Consider the following 23,069-nt stretch of genomic DNA (forward strand, 5'->3'; position numbering starts at 1 on the left):
GGAAAGAATCTTAAGAGCTGTAAGGCAAAAGCACCAGGTAACCTATAAAGGAAAACATACCAGATTAACAGCAGATTCCTCAGCAGAAACCCTACAAGCTAGAAGAAATTGAGGCCCTACCTTCAGCCTCCTTAAACAAAAGACTTATCAGCCAAGAATTTTGTGTCCAGTGAAACTAAGCTTCATAAATCAAGGAGAGATAGTCTTTTTCAGACAAACAAATGCTGAGAGAATTCACCACTACCAACCTGGCACTACAGGAACTGCTAAAAGGAGCTCTAAATATTGAAACAAATCCTTGAAATACACCAAAAGAGAACCTCCTTAAAGCATAAATCTCACAGGACCTATAAAACAAAAGCACAATAATAAAAATAAAAATAAAAAAAAAATTTTTAAAAAAAGCGTATTCAGGCAACAAATAGCACAATGAATACAATAGTACCTCACATCTCAATACTAATGTTGAATGTAAATGGCCTAAATGCTCCACTTAAAAGATAGAGAATGGCAGAATGGGTAAGAAGTCACCAGCCAAGTATCTGCTGTTCTGAAGACACTCACCTAACAAATAGGACTCATATAAATCTATCGTAAAGGGGTGGAAAAAGGTATTCCATGAAAAGGGACACCAAAGTGAGCAGGAGTAGTTATTCTTTTTGTTTGTTTTGTCTTTTTGAGACAGAGTCTCACTCTGTTGCCCAGGCTGGAGTGCAACGGCACCATCTTGGCTCACTGCAACCTCCACCTCCCAGGTTCAAGCGATTCTTGTGCCTCAGCCTCCTGAGCAGCTGGGATTACAGGTGAAGGCCTGTCTTATAGAGGAGTAGCTGTTCTTATATCAGACAGAACAAACTTTAAAGAAACAGAAGTTTAAAAAGACAAAGAGGGACATTATGTAATGATAAAAGGACTTGTCCAACAGGAAAATATCACAATCATATATATATATACACACACATATACACACACGTACATATATATGTGTACAGATGGATTCACAAATGAATTCTATCAGACATTCAAAGAACTGGTATCAATTCTATCAGCACTATTTCACAAGATAGAGAAAGAAGGAATCCTCCCTAAATCATTCTGTGAAGCCAGTATCACCCTAATACCAAAACCAGGAAAGGACATAACAAAAAAGAAAAAAATATAGACCAACATGTTTGATGAATATAGACGCAAAAATCCATAACAAAATACTAGCTAACCAAATCCAACAGCATATCAAAAAGATAGTCCACCATGATCAAATGGGTTTCATACTGGAGTGGTTTAACATACACAAGTCGTTAATGTGATACACCACAGAGAATTAAAAACAAAAAATCACATGATCATCTCAACAGACACGGAAAAAGCACTTGACAAAATCCAGCATCCCTTTATGATTAAACCCTCAGCAAAATCGGCATAGAAGGGACATACCTTAAGGTAATGAAAACCATCTATACTGAATGGAGAAAACTTGAAAGCATTTCCCCTGAGAACTGCAGCAAGACAAAGATGCCCACTTTTATTTAACATAATACTGGAAGTCCTAGCCAGAGCAATCAGACAAGAAAAAGAAATAAAGGCATCCAAATCGATAAAGAGAAGTCAAACGGTCACTGTTTGCTGATGATATAATCATATACCTAGAAAACCCTAAAGACTCCTCCAAAAAGCTGATATAACTGATAAATGAATTTAGCAAAGTTTCAGGATACAAAATTAATGTAAACAAATCAGTGGCTCTGCTATCCACCAACGACGACCAAGCTTAGAATCAAATCAATAACTCAACCCCTTCTATAATAGCTGCAAAAAAACAAAAAACAAAAAACAACTCAGGAATACACCTAACCAAGGAGGTGAAAGACCTCTACAAGGAAAACTAAAAAACACTGCTGAAAGAAATCATGGATGACACAAGTGGAAACACATCACATGCCATAGATGGGTAGAATCAATATTGTGAAAATGACCATACTGCCAAAAGCAATCTACAAATTCAATACAATTCCCACCAAAATACCACCACCATTCTTCACAGAACTAGAAAAAACAATCCTAAAATTCATACGGAACCAAAAAAGAGTCCGCATAGCCAAAACAAGACTAAGCGAAAAGAACAAATCTAGAGGCATCACATTACCTGACTTCAAACTATACTATAAGGCCATAGTCACCCAAACAGCATGGTACTGGTATAAAAATAGCACACAGACCAGTGGAACAGAATAGAGAACCCAGAAATAAACCCAAATACTTACAATTGATCTTTGACAAAGCAAAAGAAAACATAAAATGGGGAAAGGACACCCTATTCAACAAATGGTGCTAGGATAATTGGCAAGCCAGATGTAGATGAATAAAACTGAATCCTTATCTTTCACCTTATACAAAAATCAACTCAAGGTGGATCAAATACTTAAATCTAAGACCTGAAGCCATAAAAATTCTAGAAGATAATATTGGAAAAACTTTTCTGGACATAAGCTTAGGCAAAGAGTTCATGACCAAGAACCAAAAAGCAAATTCAACAAAAACAAAGACAGATGGGGCTTAATTAAACTAAAAAGCTTCTGCACAGCAAAAGAAATAATCAGCAGAATAAACAGACAACCCATAGAGTGGGATAACATTTTTGCAATCTATACATCTGACAAAGGACTAACACCCAGAATCTACAAGGAACTCAAACAAATCAGCAAGAAAATAACAATCCCATCAAAACTTGGGCTAAGGACATAAATAGACAATTCTCAAAATATATACCAAAGTCCAACAAACATATGAAAAACTGCTCAACATCACTAATGATTAAGGAAATGCAAATCAAAACTACAATGTGATACCACCTTACTCCTGCAAGAATGGCCATAATCTAAAAATCAAAAAACAGCAGATGTTGGCATGGATGTGGTGAAAAGGGAACACTTTTACACTGCTGGTGGGAATGTAAACTAGTACAACCACTATGGAAAACTGTGGAGAATCCTTAAAGAACTAAAAGAAGAACTACTATTTGATCCAGCAATCTCATTACTGTGTACCTACCCAGAGGAAAAGAAGTCATTATATGAAAAAGATACTTGTACACATGTTTATAGCAGCACTATTCACAAGCGCAAAAAATGGAACCAGCTCAAATGCCCATCAATCAATGAGTGGATAAAGAAAATGTAGTATATATACCATGGAATACTACTGTGCCATAAAAAGGAATGAAATAATGGCATTTGCAGCAACCTGGATGGAATTGGAGACCATCATTCTAATTGAAGTAACTCACAAATGGAAAACCAAATATGGTATGTCCTCACTGTTAAATGTGAGCTAAGCTATGAGGATGCAAAGACATAAGAATGACACAATTAACTTTGGGGACTCGGGGGGAAAGGGTGGGAGCGGGGTGAGAGATAAAAGCCTGTACATTTGGTATAGTGTACACTGCTCAGGTGATGGATACACCAAAATCTCAGAAATCATCTAAAGAACTTATTCATGTAACCCAACACCTACTGTTCTCAAAAACCTACTGAAATAAAAAAATGACAAAACATATTAAAAACAAAGAGAACACTCTGAAGGACCCCAGGAGGAGGTGAGATTCTAGTTGACCCAGAAGATGGGACTGAAGATTGAGGTGGGGGCAGGAGAAAAGAGTGAGATACTTCATTTCCCTTTCCTCCAGTGTCCTTTTATTTTTTAAAAAACTTTTATTTAGGTTCAGGGGTATATGTGCAAGTTTGTTATAGAGGTAAACTCATGTCATGAAATGAAAGATCATTTCTTCACCCAGGTATTAATATTCAGCCTGGTACCCCTTAGTTATTTTGCCTGATCCACTCTCTCCTCCCACTCTTTACCCCCAGGTAGGCCCCAGTGTGTGTTGTTCCCTTCTTGTCCATGTATTCTCATCATTTAGCTCCCACTTATAAGTGAGAACGTGAAGTATTTGTTTTTCTGTCTCTGTGTTAGTTTGCTAAGGATAATGGCCTCCAGCTCCATTCGTGTTCCTGCAAAGGACATGATCTCATTCTTTTTCATGGCTGCATAGTATTCTGTGGTGTATATGTACTACGTTTTCTTTATCCAATCTACCACTGAAGGGCATTTAGGTTGATTCTATGTCTTTGGTATTGTGAATGGCACTGCGATGAGCATTACTGTCCCTTCTTAGTTAAGGGTTTAAAAAAAAAAACCCTGCATATGAAGAGGGTACATTGAGCAAACTGACTAATGAAACTCAAATCTTTTATTTCCTGTCCTTAAAAAAATTTTTTTTAATATACTGAAACATCTTCAAAGAAAACAAACAAGCCTTGGCCCCCAACAAAGTCCCACATGTTTCTTGCACTTCTTAAGCTATGGCATGTAGCACTGGGTGGGGACAAAGCTGAGAATTAAAATGGCTGGCTGAGATGCAGGTGCTGAGTATGACACTTACCTTCTGCCCTGGGAAGATCCACGTGAATTCCACCTCCACGTCGGGCTCTCCCAGGACAGTGCAGAGCACACTGACGTCGTCCCCACTTTTCACTTTGTTTGAAGAGGCCAAGATGGTTGTTGAGGGAGGGCCACTGGGAACTGGAAGCAAGCAGGAGACAGGGAGAGTGAAACCCTGAGCGTAACCTCAAAAACAAACCTACACATGCATTCTTTTCTATGGAGACAGATGGACTTTTCTGCCTTTCTCACAACTTCCCGTCCAGTGCCAAGACGGTGTGAGCACACCACTTGGGGCTTCCTTTGAAGCCACCTTTACCTGTTGACCTTGGTGGTCTGGAATGGGATTGGCACCAGGACTCCCAGGACAGCCTCCAAGCCTGTGATTAGGTGAGGAGGCTCAGAGGTCCGTCAGGGGTCATGTGAAGAGAATAAAGAGGTGAGGGGGAACAAGTCCTTAGGGAAGAAGCATGTAGGAAGTACTGGGTGGTGGCGTCCAGGGGGGTGGCAGGGAGCAGATAAGTGTGTGGCTGTCTATCCGCACAAGAGGAGGAGAAAATCTAAATATACAGATGTGAAAGATGTTTGGGCACAACTGCTACCTGGGTTTGCAGTGCCTTTGCCTCATCATGTTTCAGAAACAAATTTCTTCATTTATGGAGAATTCACTCAACAAGCTATTTATTTAGAAATGGTGTCTCTGCACTTCCCAAAAGAAGACATTTATACAGCCAACAGACCCATGAAAAAGTGCTCATCACCACTGGCCATCAGGGAAGTGCAAATCAAAACCACAATGAGATACCATCTTACACCATTTAGAATGGCGATCATTAAAAAGTCAGGAAACAACAGGTGCTGGAGAGGATGTGGAGAAATAGGAACACTTTTACACTGTTGGTGGGACTGTAAACTAGTTCAACCATTGTGGAAGACAGTGTGGCGATTCCTCAAGGATCTAGAACTGAAATACTATTTGACCCAGCCATCCCATTACTGGGTATATACCCAAAGGATTATAAATCATGCTACTATAAAGACACATGCACACATATGTTTATTGTGGCACTATTCACAATAGCAAAGACTTGGAACCAACCCATATGTCCATCAATGACAGACTGGTTAAAGAAAATGTGGCACATATACACCATGGAATACTATGCAGCCATAAAAAAGGATGAGTTCATGTCCTTTGTAGGGACATGGATGAAGCTGGAAACCATCATCCTCAGCAAACTATTCCAAGGACAGAAAACCAAACACTGCATGTTCTCAATCATAGGTGGGAAGTGAACAATGAAAATGTAAATGACGAGTTAATGGGTGCAGCACACCAACATGGCACATGTATACATATGTAACAAACCTGCACGTTGTGCACATGTAACCTAGAACTTAAAGTATAATAATAATTTAAAAAAAAAAAAAAAAAGAAAGAAAGAAATAGGGTCTGTCACCCAGGCTGGAGTGCAGTGGCGTGATCTTGGCTCACTGCAAGCTCTGCCTCCCGGGTTCACACCATTCTCCTGCCTCAGCCTCCCGAGTAGCTGGGACTATAAGCGCCCGCCACCTCGCCCGGCTAGTTTTTTTGTAATTTTTAGTAGAGACGGGGTTTCACCATGTTAGCCAGGATGGTCTCGATCTCCTGACCTCGTGATCTGCCCGTCTCGGCCTCCCAAAGTGCTGGGATTACAGGCTTGAGCCACCGTGCCCGGCCTATATGGTTAGTTTAAAATGCTGTGTTAAAAGCTATGAAGCAGAAGCCCAGTGTACTCCGAAAGGCCAGAATAGAACAGTCTGAGAGCCAGGAAGGGCTTCCTTGAGGAAGTACTGTTTGAACTACAATCTCAAGACTGAGCTTCAAAGACATGAACAGGAGAAGCAGGGAGGCACCAGCAGGCTGGCAGTGCTCATGGGCGTGGCCCTGGGTGAGAGGTGGTGGCGGAGTGAGGAGGGCTGGGGAGAGGAGGGGAGGGAGGAGTGAGACCTGGATGGGGAGGAGGACAGGGGTGAGTCCATGCGAGGCCATTCACGCCACACAGAGGATTTGGACTTTGGTTCTGGGAGAAGTGGGAACCTACTGAATGGTTTAATTAAAATCAGGGGCCGGGCGCAGTGGCTCACTCCTGTAATCCCACCACTTTGGGAGGCGGAGGTGGGCAGATCACCTGAGGTCAGGAGTTCGAGACCAGCCTGGCCAACATGGTGAAACCCCATCTCAACTAAAAACACAAAATTCGCTGGGCATGCTGGCGCATGCCTGTAATCCCAGATACTGAGGGTGAGACCGGAGAATCGCTTGAGCCCAGGTGGTGGAGGTTGCTGTGAGCCGAGATCACACCACTGCACTCCAGTCTGGGCAACAGAGCAAGATTTTGCCTTAAAAAAAAAAATCAACTGCAGTGTGGAAAACAGAGTGGAGAAAGAAAAGGTGGACATAGGGGAGATGGATGAGAAGGTATTCACGTAAGACCAGGGCAGAGACAATGCTAGCTTGACCCCTTTTTTGTAGTGAGGATGGAGAGAAACAGTAAGATTTGAAAGTGATTTAATGAAAAAAGTACAAAGGATTGGGAGGAGAAGGGAGATGAGCTTGACTTCCAGCCACAGGCCTGTCCCCTGGATGAAGGTAGTGCCGTCGCCAAAGCAGAGGAGGAGGAAGAACCAGTCCAGGGAGGATGGCGCTGAGTCCAGGGATGGCATACAGAGGATGGAGGGTCCCAAAGCATCTCAGTGCACGCTCGAGGTGGACGGCGGACATGTGGATCTGGTGCTTCCAGATCTGGCCACTTCCACCCACTTGGGAGTTCCCAGTGTACACATGTGAAGCAGGCCCAGGGAGAGAACAAGGAGTGGGAAAGAAGGGTGACTGGGGGAGCACCAGCATTTCAGAGTTGATAGATTGCTAAGAGCTGACCAAGAAGAGTGAGAAAGCTGAAGGGGAGGTGGTGGAAGCTGGAAAAAATGGAACCAGGGCAGAGGCCGTTCCATGCAGGGGAGGCGGAATCCAGTGGGACGGGGACAGATTTTAACGGCATGGGGTTCCCAGAGTACCTTGGCAACAGCCATTTCGGTGGAAGTCAAGGGAGAAGGCCAGATGGGAGTGGGCAGAGGAGTGTGTGGGAGGAAAGGAAGTGGAGATGGGACATGGAGAGCTCTTTCATTCAGGGACTTGGTTCTAGTGGGGAAGAGTGGTGGGCTCAGCGCAGCACGCGGGGAGGTGAAGCAGGGCCGTGAGAGGGATTTGGTAACAGGGTGTGAGGGGCATGGCCTGCTGAATAAGCACCATGGCTGAGAACACGAGGCATGACAGAGCCCAGTTTTTAACTTCAGAGAGCAGCTCACTCTTGGGGCTAATGATCCCCCGACAGGGCTGCCTGAGAAGCTCCACTGCAGGGGACGGACCCTGCCCACACACACCACTTGCCCCTGGTCAAGGTGAGAGTTCTCCGAGAGACTAAAGTCACCTGTGAGGGACTACAGTGCCTAAAGAGAAACGACTTCCCCTCCTCCCTTGCAAAGCTGGCAAGGGGGTGCTTCACTCCAGAAAGGTGAGGGAGGGGCCTCAGAGAACTGCTTGTCAAGGAAGGTGGGGGGTGCTGTGGCGTTCTGCAACAGAACTGCTCCTAGCCTGCCCCTATGCCATCAGCCCGGGGCAAAAGAGCCCTGGACAAGATGGCAGAGTGGGGGACTTCCAGAAGGAAAGAGGGCCCAGACTGTGTCTCCACAGTATGTTCTGGTGGCCACCTGCTCAGGAGTCAGGTGATCAGATGGACACAGAGTCGTCAAGACTCCAGGCTCTCTCAGTCGTGCTGCGCCTAACAGCAAAGAAGTTCATACAAGCAGAGGCAGCCTCCAGCTGAGGGTCCAGGAGGAGGCGAGGCTGCATGGGACAGGGCCTAGGACACTAAAGGGGCTTGTGACAGACGAGTCCCTGTCACCTGTGACAAAGCACTGGAGTCACTATCTGCTCCCATCAGGCTCACAGACAGCAAGCCAGGTCAGCATTTATCACCAGGGGTAGCCAGCTCTTGGGCTCTGACCTCTGTCTCTTACTTCCCCTAACCTGGTGTCCCAGCAGGGAGGGGAGGGGAGGGGAGCAGAGGGGACTGTGGCCTCTGACTCAGAGCTGCTGGACTCAGCATGGAGCCTGCATGTGGAAGGAAGAGCAGAAAGCAGGCTTGGATCAATTGTCGGGACTGAAGATTTTAAACAAACGGCCTTAGAAGCCAGAACGAGGCTGTCTTACTCACCCAGCGAGCCTCCTGGATGTCAAAGGGAAACTTGACACGACTAACAGATCTCCCTACCCTCAGGAAAAGGGGGATTTAACACAGTGGAATGGCTGGCAGTTACCAGGGAAAAACGTATTTCATGTATAAACGCCCTGAAATGAAACTCCTCACTAAAATGGCCACATTAAAAGTAGTAGTTCCAATTTTAATTGGGAGACTTTCAGATCTGTCAAGAGGAAGGGAATAAGGCCAGTTGGAAGAGAATGAGGTGGGAATTTGAGGACTCCAAGTGTTCTGTGCACATTGGGGAAAGCAGAAGAAAGACGGAACAAAACGCAGAGGACGCCAGGCAGGGTGGGCAAGAGATGGGAGATTCGTGGCCATGCCCTCTACCCACCCATGGGTACAGGTACGAGGAGAAAGTTAGCTGTGTTCATCCAGGATGGTTCTTTCCTGGACAGGAGAGGGGAGTACAGAGATGAGGGCATGCAGGGCGTGGGTAGCCAGTAGAGATGTGCTGGGAGCCAGGATCTAAGCCTCGTGGGTGGGGAGGGCAGAAAGCCCTGGGGAACAGGGGGTGCAGGTGAGGATTGTGATTGAGGGAGTCATTAAACACAGAATCCTGGGAAAGTACAAGCCTGTGTCACTGGAGCTGGGGTCAGCCCCAGTGATTGCTGTCACAGCGGTTGTGGTTGACATGTTCACATTGTGATGAGGGTGGGAATATCCGAGGTGGAGCAGATGAGGGGTCCATGAACCTGACCAGTGGGTTCCAAGTCGATATCAAAGTCACCCTAAAAATGGAGCGACAAGCAGGACCATGAACGAAGTGCCAAAATGTTCGATGCACTCAGGGGAGTGACAGGAAAGGAAATGAGAATGCTGGTGGAGCCCCCAAAGAGCAGAGGTTCCCAATAGAAGGGCAGAGAATGAGGGTTGGGGGGTGGGAATGGGTACAAGAAGGATGCCAGCCTTGAGGTGGGAACGAACGGTGTCCTTAGGAGACAGCAGATTCGGGTTAAGACCAAGAGGCTGGGAGGATGCTCTAAAGGAGTTTGGGGACTTAGAAGACCTGCTCATCAAACAGAGAGGCAGCACCAGAGTGAATGATGGAAGGATTTGGCTGGAAGGGGGACGGGGGGTTTTCGGTCAGAGTCATAGCAAGGAAGGAGAACATCCTAGAAGCGGTGGGGCAGAAGGGAAGCCTTTAAGAACAGCGTAAGTGGGCCGAGCATGGTGGCTCACACCTGGAATCTCGGCACTCTGGGAAGCTGAGATTGAAGGATTGTTTAAGCTCAGGAGGTCGAGACCAGTCCAGGCAAGGCAGGAAGACCTCTTCTGTATGAGAGGGCGTGGTGGTGCATGCCTGTGGTTCCAGCTACTCAGGAGGCTAAGGAGGGAGGATCGCTTGAGCCCAGGGCTTTAACGCTGCAGTGAGAAAATGGTTGTGCCACGGCATTCCAACCTGGGCAGCAAAAAGGGACACTGTTTCAGGAAAAAAGGAAAAGAAAAAAAAACCCAACAACAATGAAACAAAAGGCACTCATGGTGCTTCCTTATTCCATCTGCAGGCAGGGAACAGCAGTACCTGAAACTGACCAGCGGAGTGACTAGAATCTAGACAGGGGTGGCCCAGCTTACCTGCCACGTAGAGCAGCTGGTACTTGACGGAGATCTGAGATCTGCCCCCGGCCTCCGCCCTGCAGTAAACTACGCCCTGGTGCTCGGAATGAGGTTGCAGATACACAAAGCCCCGCTTCATGTCATAAACAATGTCCGTTCCATTGGCTGGGATCTCCTTGGCTGGGAATTCCCTGTGGAGCGTGACTTTGGCCGACAGCACAGTCACCCGACAAGGAACCACAGCCTGTCTGTCCGGGTTCAAGTAGACAACATCGAAGTAGCTGGGAGAAGGCACAAAGAGTTCTCCTTTCTCTGCAAAGGGAAGACACAGGCTTATTCACTCTGGAGAAGCAAAGTAAAAGCATCCTTAAGGATTCTGGCAACATCCTCCAAATACTGAATCCTTAGGAGTAGCAAAAGCTGGGTTTTTTTTTATTTTAATGCTTTTCATTTTTTGGAAGAATGATTTTCCTTCCCGTCTCCTTAAAGAAAACAGAAAAGGTATCAGTTCAAGCCCAAATGAGGCCCACAGATCACAGCCATGAAGCAGCAAGGAACAAGATTTAAGATTTAACAAATAAACCTTTAACATGTTAAGGTTTAACAGGCCCAGCCTTACTTCTTATACTTTAATACATACTTTGAAGTAAGTGACGACACTACTTGCTTTAAAAATATATTTGCAATCTGGCCAGGTGTAGTGGCTCATGCCTGTAATCCTAGCACTTTGGGAGGCTGAGGCGGGTGGATCGCCTGAGCTCAGGAGTTCGAGACCAGCCTGGGCAACATGGTGAAACCCCATCTCTACTAGAAATACAAAAAAAAAAAAAAAATTAGCTGAGTGTGGTGGCATGCGCCTGTAGTCCCAGCTACATGGGAGGCTGAGGCATGAGAATTGCCTGAACCCAGGAGGTGGCAGAGGTTGCAGTTAGCCGAGATCATGCTACTGTACTCCAGCCAGGGCAACAAAGTAAGATTGTGTCTCAAAAAAAAAAAAAAAAAAAAAAAAATTGCAATCAGTAGCTTCCATCAAGAAAAAAATGTGTTAAAGTTCATTTTAATAATTATAGATTACATATGTCTCCTGCAAATGTATTTATATCCACTCATGTAGATGACACACATATTTCTTAAAGACGACTAAGCACATTGGATTTTAGATTTCCAGAAAAAATCAAGTTAATAAGCTGTAAACTACATCCAAATTACAGCAAACTCAGTATTTAGGAAAGCACTTATTAATGTGATTTTATGATTGTAAGTTTTAAACCCTTAGCAATTGTAAAAGCTTGAAGCCATCTGTTGCTTGTGTGTGGAGAAATCAACCCCACAGCCATGGTCAGTAACTGCCAGCCAGGAAGCATTTCCCAGCACATCAGAGCTCCCTACACAGCCCAGAGGACCTGGTGCCTGCCAAAGTTAGTGGAGGGGAATGTTGCTGGTTTGAAGGAGGAACCCATCAGTCTCAGGTCTGCTCTCGGCTTGGCCAGCACCTGGCTGGGAATCTTCAGCCAGTCTCTTACATCCCCTCATTTCCCCTGAAATTACTCTGCCTGGTTCTTTAAGCTCAGATGATGGCATTTTTATCTTACCGAAATGGGAGAAATGAGGACTGACTCTGTCCTTAGGACAGGCAAGAAACTCTGGACTGGGCTTTTGGGGGTAATTTTTGTTGGTGCTGGTGGCTTTTCTTTTTTGGAATGGTACATTAAATCCTTTGTTTTTCTGGATCATTCTGTGAGGGAATATTATAGTAATTGCAAAGGGAAATATTTGGAGCTAGTGATACCCTAATACGTATTACATCCTTTCTTGTGTTTTCCCCACAATGTTCCTGAAATAAATAATTTTTCTTGCCTTTCTCCCCAACTTGCCTTCTTTGCGTCAGAGTTAGATGGTGTTTTAGGTTGGGGGCAGAATTCCTGGACACATCACCGAATGGTTCGTGAGCCAAGAGTTCTTGGGCTATAAGTACCAAGTTCACTAACGTGGAGATCCTTCCTCTTGGCTCTAAGACGAGGGAAGAGCATATCATGGCTCAGAGTCTCCGTGTTTTACATGGGTTTCCATCAGGCTGGGAGATCCGTTCTACTTTATGAGAAATTGGCTTTCAGGCTTAGGTAAGGAGCACCTCTGTCAAAGTTGTGCCCAACGTTCACGTGTTCACACAGTCCATCTACATGGCCTTGGAGGCATTACTTAATTTCCTCATGCTTCAGTGTCCACATTTGTCAAGAGAAGAATCTGGAGTGGATAATATTAAAGATGTTTTCGTAGCAGTAACACTTTAGGATTGCATGATTGCAAGATTTAGAGGCAACTTTTGTTTTAAGAGTGTGTAGAATAATCTGAATCAATAAGCAAAGTCGTTAGTTGAATAAGTGAACCATGTGAATTTAAGAACATAAAAATATCATCTTTTTTTTTTTTTTTTTTTTTTTTTTTGAGACAGGGTCTCACTCTGTTGCCCAGGCTGGAGTGCAGTGACATGATCATGACTTACTGCCGTTTCAACATCCAGGGCTCAAGTGATCCTCCCACCTCAGCCTCTTGAGTAGCTGGGACTACAGGCATGTGCCACCAAGCCTAATTTTTTATTGTTTGGTTTTTGTAGAGTCAGGGTCTCACTATGTTGCCCAGGCTGGTCTCAAACTGCTGGACTCAAGCAATCCTCCTGCCTTGGCCTCCCAAAGTGCTGAGATTACAGGGGTGAGCCAATGTGCCCAGCCTTACTTCTTATACTATAATACATACTTTGAAGTAAGTGACCACACCAGTTGCTTTAAAAAATATATTTGCAATTTGTAGCTTCCATCAACAACCAAAACTGTTGAAGTTAATTTTAATAATTATAGATTACACGTCCCCTGCAAATGTATTTATGTTCACTAATCTAGATGACAAATGTATTACTTAAAGAAAACTAAGCACATGGGACTTTACATTAAAAAAAAAAAAAATTGGCCACGCGGGGTGGCTCACACTTGTAATCCCAGCACTTTGGGAGGCCGAGGTGGGCGGATCATGAGGTCAGGAGATTGAGACCCTCCTGGACAACATGGTGAAACTCCGTCTTTACTAAAAATACAAAAATTAGATGGGCGTGGTGACATGTGCCTGTAATCCCAGTTACTTGGGAGGCTGAGGCAGGAGTATTGCTTGAACCAGGAGAGTCGGAGGTTGCAGTGAGCCGAGACAGAGTCTCACAAAAAAAAAAAAAAAAGGGAAGTTAACAAGCTATACACTAAATCCAAATTATAGCAAATTCAATATTTAGAAGAGTCTTTTTTTTGAGACAGTCTCACTCCATCACCCAGGCTGGAGTGTAGTGGTGCAATCTGGGCTCACTGCAACTTTGGCTCACTGCCTCCTGGGTATAAGCGATTCTTGTGCCTCAGCCTCCTGAGTAGCTGAAACTACAGGTGTGTGCCACCATATCCAGCTAATTTTTGTATTTTCAGTCGAGATAGGGTTTCACCATGTGGATCAGGCTGGTCTCAAACTCCTGACCTCAAGTGATCCACCTCCCTCAGCTTCCCAAAGTGCTGGGGGATTACAAACATGAGCCACTGTGCCCAGCCAGGAAAGTACTTATTAATGTAGTTTTCCTACATATAAAAATGAGAGCCCCAGCCTTTCACGATGAGAAAGCCCTGCCGCTGGTAATGTTCTCATCCTTGACCTGGGTGGGAGTCACATGTGCCTGTTTGGTTGACGACAATTTATTGAGCTGTATACTGAGAATTTGAATGTTTTTCTTTACATATGTTATACTCCAATAAAAAGTGAGAGAGAAGGGAGAAAAACCTTCCAAGAGCCTCCTGGATAAAGACGAAAGAGGAAATATATATGGCAATTATTTATCACAGATTGCACACTAACAACAGTCAGTCCCCCAAAAGAAGCTTCAATCAAACTCTAGGAAACATACAAACATAATGAATGACAGACGTTTCTCCACATGGGTAGCCAGGAAACATGTTCTGAAAGAATCCTGAGCCAGCAGTGGGAACCTCAGCTTCTGTAACTGCCCATCTTGATTTTTCAAACCCACCCATGCTTGAAAAGACAAATTGATAAACCCTACAGTGAAAATCCAACTGGACTCCTACCTTAGTGTTGAGAAATAAGAAAAAAAAAAAAAGAGAGAAATAAGAACAAAAAACTCATTAGGCCACCTCCCTTTTTGATCAAAGTTTCTTGATAGTTGGAATAAATATATTTTAGCCTTTCCTTGGTTCCCAAAAGGAGTTCAGTAAATTAAAAAAAAAAAAAAAAAAAAAAAAAAAAGGATCTGCCTCCAAAACTCAAAGTGAGCCCATAATTTTTTTCATAATTTTTTTTTTTGAGACAAAGTCTTGCTCTGTCATCCATGTTGGAAGTGCAGTGGCACAATCTTGGCTCACTGCAACCACCGCCTCCCAGATTCAGGTGATTCTCCTGCCTCAGCCTCCTGAGTAGCTGGGACTACAGGTGTGCGCTACCACGCCCAGCTAGTTTTTGTATTTTTGTAGAGATGGGATTTCTCCATGTTGGCCAGGATGGTCTCGAACTCCTGACCTCAAGTGATCCACCCACCTCGGCCTCCCAAAGTGCTAGGATTACAGGTGTGAGCCACCATGGTTGGCCAAGACCCCATAACATTAATAGAACATTATGCCCAAGCTAAGCCTTCAGTTCAAAACCTCGACTGATACTTTGGGAAGACACAACAGTGCTAATTATGGCAAAGAATCTTCCTTCTGCAACTTGAAATGTGGAATCAGTCGTTGTCTGGAATAACAGACTTTTATTCATCTTAATTAGTTGCCTTTTCCACTGTTGCTTCACAGCATGGTATAATACAAAGGGCACACAGACAGTCTTGGGTAGCGAGTTCCAAAATGAAGATCCAAAGAGAGTGCCTATGAACAATTATTAACAATTCTCCTGACAACACCAGTTATGCTAGCTAGAATCTGGCTATCAGTCCATCCTTCACCTTGTCCTAGAAAAGGTTCAAGGCAGTAAAAACACTGGATCCTGGGTCAGAAAAAAAGATTTCACTCCTTATTGTGCCACTACAAGTCCTGGAACATTATGGCTCAGCATGAGCATTAGTACTTGTGGTATTTTGGAGATAATAAAATAGCTTTTGCTTATTTCCCAGGGATGTTGTGGAAATGAAACTGATAGAGGCAGGAGGCAGAGAAATCTCCTAAGCAGATATGGGAGGGTCCTTAGAGAACCTCTGACCTACCACGGTCTTTGTGCTCAGGAGTCTCGCCTAAACATGCCCCTAGTGAAAAATTCCATCCCTTAACACATGTGCAGTAAGGGAAATAAATCAACGTGGAGTGACTCAGATTAAGGGCCCGCATGTGCACTGAAAGGAAGGGGTGGAGCCGCCAGGAATTCACGCCTTTTACGAACAGGGAACCCAGTCCTACCAGGGGAACATAGAAGCCCTTGTATTCAGCCGTGTAGAGGGCAACCTGCAACCTGCTTTCAGGACCCCTCTTTTTGCTGAGAGCTTTCGCATACTAAATTCTACTCCACTCACTCTTTTAAGTGTCTGTGTGCCTAAGTTTTCCTGGCATGAGACAAAAACTCGGATCTAGCTGAACTAAGGAGTAAAAAGTCCCCTTCAAAATGAGATACATGTGCTTCCAGAACTGCAGCGTACCCTACTAATACATCGTCTTGCCAGAGGGGAGTTATTTGGGCAGGAAAGGACAAATACATAAAATTGTACTAAAACATTCTTTACTGGTCAGGTCATAACATCATTTGGGTCATAGGTCTAAGTCTACGTCTAGGCCTATTTAGGTCTAGGTCTGAAAGGTAGATGGATTCAGGGCATAGAGAAATCTCATGAAAGTCCCTGGCCAGGCACTAAGAAAGGATTCTGGTTTCACCTGAAATGTCTTGGACAACAATAGGACTGGGGTGGATTTGGAAGATTCCTGAAAGCTGTTACTGACCTCTGAACCTTGTTGGAGAACTTCATCCCCTAAACTTCAGAACTTAGAGGACGTTACAGAAGAAAGAGGCTGAGCAGTTATTCTGCACACCTGTTTCTCAAAATGCAAGCTCCACCTTCCAGAAACATACTTTGCACTGCAGAGTTCTCCACTCTGACTTGAACATCTTCAGGCAGTCCACTGAGGCTTAGGGACAGGGACTGGAGACACAAGAGCCACAATCTTTGGGAATCTTGCCTCTGAAATCCCAGCTCATAGTACTCCCAAGAACAAATGGGGCTGAGCACTGTGGTTCATGCCTGTAACTACAGCACTTTGGGAGACCAAAGCAGGAGGATAGCTTGAGCTCAGGAGTTTGAGACCAGCCTGGGCAACACAGTGAGACCTCATTTCTATGGAAAAATCAAAAAATAAAATAATAAAAATGACAAATGGGAGGAGGTCTTTAGCAAAGCATCCTATGGAGTTTCCAGAGAGGAGATGGTCATAGGTTCTGAGAACACAGTGATGAAAGTCAACAGCAGCACTGTCCAATAGAACTTTCTGTGATAAAGGGAATGTTCTCTCTCTGTGCTGTCTAGTACAATAGCCATTAGCTACATGCCACAGTTGAGCACTTGAAACCTGGCAAGTGCACTGAGAAACTGTTTTGAATTTTATTTCATTTTGATTAATTTTCATTTAAATTTAAGTAGCCACACGTATCTAGTGGTCACTATATTGGCAAGTGCAGGGACAGACCCTGGAACCAAACGGTTTGTGTTGAAATCTTGTTACCACCACTTACTTGCTGTGTGACCTTAAGGACTTATTTAACCTCAACTTTCCCATCTGAAAAATAATAATAATAATAATAACAATAATATTAGTATATGCCCTGAAGGGTTATGGTAAGACTTACATGAAATAACTGATGTAAAGCATTTAGCCCAGAGCCTGGCAAACAAGAAGTGCTCTGATGTCATTATTTGCTATTCAGCATGCAGTAGGGAAACCTTCAGCTCTCAGCCAAGTCCAGAAGTTTGAAGAGTTCCATGAATGCACCAAGTATTTTACCTGTAAAAAAGATGTAGGTGGAGCCTGTTTTGGTCTCGTCCTTCCTGCAGATGTAGCCACTGCAGAGCTGCCCCCAGCAGCTGAATTCACCCGTGTCCGCCGAGGTAGAGTTGACCAGAGTCAACTGGCCATAGCGCTCATTCTGCTTGACACTAGGAATAAAAGAGACATGAACTCAAAGGAGGTCAGACCTGGGCTGAGGCCCTCCAGCTGTCACACTTGGCTCCACGGTTCTCTGGGCAGACTTGCCCCAGTCTTTCTCCAATGTCACAAAGAATGTGTCTGGCTTGTCAAACACCCCTAGAATTTAAAGTATAATAATAAAAAATAATAATGCAAAAAAAAAACTGAAAAAAAAGAAATCAGGAAAAAAATTACATTTTTCCATTTTAAAGTTCATTCTGTAACAATTTGAGCAATATGATGGATTGTTCGGCTTTTCAGTATAATACAACGAGGTAAATATTTTTTGCAACAATTCAAAAAATTTTATTCATAACCATATTTCTGGATTTTACTACTTTTTTCAGATTTTATGCAGTGATAAAATACACAGAAATGTTAATCGTGAAAACGCAACTTTATACACTTGTCAAAACTCAAAGAATGAGCAATACAAGATGTGAACCCTAACTTAAACTATGGACTAGCTAATGATAACGTATCAATATTGGTACATCAGTTGTCAAAAATGTACCACATTAATGTAAGAAATTAATAATGGGAAAACTGTGTGCAGGAGGGGAGGAGGTAAATGGGCACCCTGTATCTTTTTCTCCATTTCTCTGAAACCTAAAACCACCCTAAAAAACAAAATCTATCACTAAAAACTGCAATATTCTGTTTTAAGAAAATAAAATATGAACATTATTTTCACCATACATTGCTACATATTTTAATAAACCGATGTGTCACCACTTAAAAAAAAGAAAAAGAAAAAGAAAAAAACAACGTGTTTGGCAGTGGTTCACAGCTATAATCCCAGTGTTTTCAGAGGCCAAGATGGGAGGATAACTTGAGGCCAGGAATTTGAAACCAACCTGGGCAACATAGCAAGACCCCATTTTTACAAAAATTAAACAATGAGCCTGGCATGATGGCTGACTCCTGGAGTCCTAGCTACTTGGTATGCTCAGGCAGGAAGATGGCTTGAGCACAAGAATTTGAGATGCCAGCGAGTCATGATCATACCACTGCACTCCAGCCTGGGTGACAGAGCAAGACCCTGTCTCTAAAAAATAAAGAGTATGTTTCTGATAAATGGGTGTGTGGGGGAAGCAGAGAGAAAAGCCTCTCCTCAAAGGAAATAATAAACGTCAAAGAGAATTCCTCTTCTTGGAGAACATAATTGTCCTCAGACCTGCGGTTTCATTAAGTAAAATCCTTGGTGCAAAAGCTACGCAGCCTCAGAAACTCAGCCAGAAAGCCTTGGGCTCGTGTTTTGCTTTCAGTCTGTGTCTCATGAATTCGTTTCTAAGCAGTCAACATGAATGAAAGTACACAGCATTATCCAATACCCAAAATCCCTTTCATCGATAAAGGTAAGTCTCCGCATTAACTCTTGGAATCTTAGACACGTTACATTATCATGTTAAAACCAAAAACTTTCTTTTAGGAAAAAAATGCATTGGCTGATAAGATCCTGAGCCCAAAGCATGCATGCAGCCCACTTCTAATAAAGTATTTAAAGCCTTTGGGCATTTGGACTTTTCCTCTGACCTTACTCAATTATTTCTTCTTTTATTTTTCTTCCTTATCTCTTGTATTTTGTATCTTGTTGCATTGCAAATATATTTGCAACCCCCTTCAGTTTCTTTCTGAAATGAAGAGGGGCATATATATTTATTATTAAACACAAGCATTAGCCAATTTCAATGGTAATTAATTCTATTATATTGTGGCAGAAATCCAGATGTATCAGATTTATCATCCCCACACTGGAGGTTCCCCTGAGGCCGAGAGACTCAGCATATGGGGACGCCAAAATAAGCAGTTTTAATCTGGGGACTCATCTCAAATATCCAAATGCTTCACTCTTCTGAGATCCACATACTTTTATGATGTAGTTGAGATTCTCCAGTTTATCTTGCAGCAGTATCGATACGGTGACCAGTTTACATTTAGCATAGGGCAAAATGTCAGGTGAGTTGGTCCTGAACGCAGCCCTGTTCTGGTTCACTGCTGAATAGCTTGTTTTGTCCATCAGTTCTGTCAAGAGGTGATTCTGTACTCCCACGCCATCAACTGCCTCCTTTACCCTGAACGGAAATCTCTCCTCCTTCAGGAAGCTTCTAATTAGAATCGACTCTCAGGAATCTCCCCACTTTCGCCCGACATAATTGACTTCCCTGTTCTCTACCCCTCAGATACCCCTGGCTTCCTGTCATTGCACTAGATGGTACAAGCTTTGACACAGGGACTGAACTGCATTTGTTTTATATTCTCCAAGCAACAAATCCGTGCAGAGTACACAGCAAGGACTCCTAAACACAAGTGAATTGAGGTAAACCAGTGATGAAAAAGGAAAGAACCTGGAGAGGCAGGCATCCAGCTCCCTATTTTGCAGAGGGGAAAACTGAGTCTGAGACAGCAGAAATGGCTTCCCTGAAACCCACAGCTTGTGAACCACTTGTGAGCAAGTCTTCCTTAAGTCAATTAAGTATGTTCTAAATGCCACTCATTAGACAAGAAAATACATACAAAGCCCTTCATGCAATGCCTGGTTCATTGTATTATCCCAGTTATATCTTAATTACAGATGAGTAGTAGTAATCATGAATATTACTATAGCCATGACAAATAGTACACATGCAGCATTGGGGACAGTTAGCACAGCCAAAAAAAAAAAAAAAAAGGTCAGGTGCGGTGGTTCATGCCTATAATCCCAACACTTTGGGAGGCTGAGGTAGGAGGATCGTTTGAGCTCAGGAGTTCACGACCAGCCTGGGCAACATAGTAAAACCCCATATCTACAAAAAATTAAACATTAGCCAGGCATGGTAGTGTGCATGTTGTCCTAGCTACTCAGGAGGCTGATGTGGGAGGATCTCTGGAGTCCAAGAGGTTGAGGCTGCAGTGAGCTATGATCCCACCACTGTACTCCAGCCTAAACGACAGAGCAAAACCCTGTCTTAAAAAAATAATAAGTAAATAAATAAGTTTAAAAAAATCAATGCTAGTTTTAGTTTTAAGGATGAAGCTGGATTTCAGCACATTAAAAAAGTGGAAAAGGGAAGGGAAAATGGAGGTGGTTGTCTCCCCATGTAGACAATATCTGGCCATATTCCTGTAGAGCTCAGAATCAGGTACAAAATCAGCAGGCAATCAACAAATTCAGTACGCATCTTCTCTGGGCCCAGCATCTGCTAGCACTGTAGTGCTAGAAAGTATTAGATGCCATTCCTACTGGGAAAGTAATTAGGTACGTAAAAAATTAACACTTAGGAATAACCCTACCATCAGCGTGCAAAGAAGCATGCTGTATCTTTAGTAGGTTTGGGGGTGGAAGGAAGGAAATGCACTGGAAAACAGTTCTGCATTTTTCCACCCCCTCTTCTAAGCAAACAATATAAAACAGGAAACAAATTATTTAGTAGGATTACAGTTTAAATGCCTGGATTTAGAATGTCCATTTCTACCAATGGTATCTCACCGTCCAGGCAGCAGGCTATGCAAGGGCTTGGAAGTGACCAAAGGCCTCTGGAGGCTGAGTCCATGTCATGAAAGGGAGACAAGGATTCCTTGAGCCCTTCAGAGCCACTGTACAGAGACGCTTCATCAAAGACCCTTCCTTTCTGTGTAACCACTGAACACCGCCCCCAGGGATGGAGGAAGTGGAGAACGGGGAGTTTAAGTGGAGCAAAAAGGAGGTGTTATGACCAAGTGCCAGGAAAAAAGTGTTCTAAGAGAAGCAGAATTCACATTAACAGGAATCATCTCTGAACACGCCAACACATCAGCTTGCCTCTGGCCTTTTCTTTCCAAACTAGGAGTTCTAGCCCTGACCCACAGAGAGCTCAGTGATGGCCAAGTCCATGTTTCAAAGTGAATGTGTTCAAATGTTAAGACCCTGTGTATTTATATGCGTGTGTATGTCTTCTAACACGCTCTCCCAGCCTTCACACACACAGAGTCTTGCTCTCATCAGTGGAGGCCTGAAGCTTCCTGCATTTAGCCCAGGCTGCTCTCTCCTGGGGGTGGTCTAAGTCATGAGATGGTGTAGAGGAGGGAGCTGACAGCCCTCAGATATAGTGACCAGTGCATCTTACCTGGGGCAGTGGCCAGGTAATAGAAGTGGGGTTCATTTACTGTCCGCCCCGTCAAGACTCTGCAAGCCAAGGGCAGAGGGTGAGCCCTGCGTTACAAGATAATGATTCATTGGTCTTATACCCATACATACTTAATGAGTACAAAATAAATGGGAGGTGCTGGAGAGGACAGGAGGGATGCAACGATGTCTAGAGAGGTCCCTGCTCTCGAGTTCTCCTATACAACATGTCATGAGAACTCCGAGGAGAGTAACCAGCAAGACCCTCCAGGCCTAAAGGGTCTTGGTAGAAAGGAAGGATGTCAACATGCACAAATCAAGGGCACACATTCCGAGGGAAGGAGATCTCCAGAGAGAAGAAAAAAGGCAGGTTTGTGCAGAACGAAGAGATGTTTTTCTGGACCACAAGTTGGCTGAAGACCATGGTCAAAGGCATACAATCATGGACTTGGGCCGGGCGCGGTGGCTCATGCCTGTAATCCCAGCACTTTGGGAGGCCAAGGCGGCTGGATCATGAGGTCAAGAGATCAAGACCATCCTGGCCAACATGGTGAAACCCCATCTCTACTGAAAATATAAAAATTAGCTGGGTGCGGTGGTGCATGCCTATAGTCACAGCTACTGGGGAGGCTGAGGCAGGACAATCACTTGAACCCGGGAGGTGGAGGTTGCCGTGAGCTGAGATTGTGCCTCTGCACTCTGGCCTGGTGACAGAGCAAGGCTCTGTCTCAAAAACAAATAAATAAAAAATAATCACAATAATAAAATAAAATCATGGACTTTGTAACCCTACTGGCCAGATTCAAATCCCGGCTTCACCATGACCTTCAGAGTCCTTAGCAACAGCTCGTCTTCCACAATCTGGCTTCACCTACTCTTCAGACTTGCAGTAAAAACAATGATGCTTATTGAGGGCAGGCATGGTGCCAAGCTCTGTAAACAAGTTCAGGACTTAGAACAGCATCTGCCACAGAGAAGTGCTCAATACATCCTACTTACTTATTTACTTACTTACTTATTTATTTATTTATTTATTTATTTATTTAGAGATAGGGTCTTGCTCTGTTGCCCAGGCTTTGAGTACAGTGGTGCAATCACAGCTCACTACAGCCTCAAACTCCTGGGCTTAAGGGAGCCTCCCACCTTGGCCTCCTGAGTAGCTGGGACTACAGGCATGTGCCACCACATCCGGCTAATTTTTTAGATTTTTTTTTTTTGTAGAGACAGGGTCTTGCTGTGTTGCCCAGGCTAGTCTTAAATTCCTGGCCTCAAGCAATCTCCCACCACAGCTTCCCAAAGTGCTGGGATCACAGGCATGAGCCACCACGCCCAGACTCAATACATTTTAGAAACTGTCATTGTGGTCCCCCTGGTTCTTACAGCCACATTAACTTGGAGGTACTATTTTTCCCCTTTTACTGATGAGGGCACCGAAACATAGAGAAGCAACTTGTCCAAGTTACTCAGCTATTGGGTGGCAGA

General features: G+C 43.9%; 1 protein-coding gene across 1 annotated transcript in view; it reads right to left on the bottom strand.

Moving 5' to 3' along the window:
* The window catches only part of PDGFRL (platelet derived growth factor receptor like), a 65,502-nt gene that overhangs the window by 3,365 nt on the left and 39,068 nt on the right, over positions 1-23,069 (bottom strand). The window contains exons 3-5 of the mRNA XM_050801956.1: positions 17,321-17,472; positions 10,320-10,613; positions 4,442-4,581 (exon numbers count right to left, since the gene is read on the bottom strand). Coding sequence (XP_050657913.1) covers positions 4,442-4,581; positions 10,320-10,613; positions 17,321-17,472 — 586 coding nt within the window. The remainder of the gene's footprint in view (positions 1-4,441; positions 4,582-10,319; positions 10,614-17,320; positions 17,473-23,069) is intronic.

The sequence above is a fragment of the Macaca thibetana genome, chromosome 8 (assembly GCF_024542745.1).
Source record: "Macaca thibetana thibetana isolate TM-01 chromosome 8, ASM2454274v1, whole genome shotgun sequence".
Lineage (NCBI taxonomy): Eukaryota > Metazoa > Chordata > Mammalia > Primates > Cercopithecidae > Macaca > Macaca thibetana.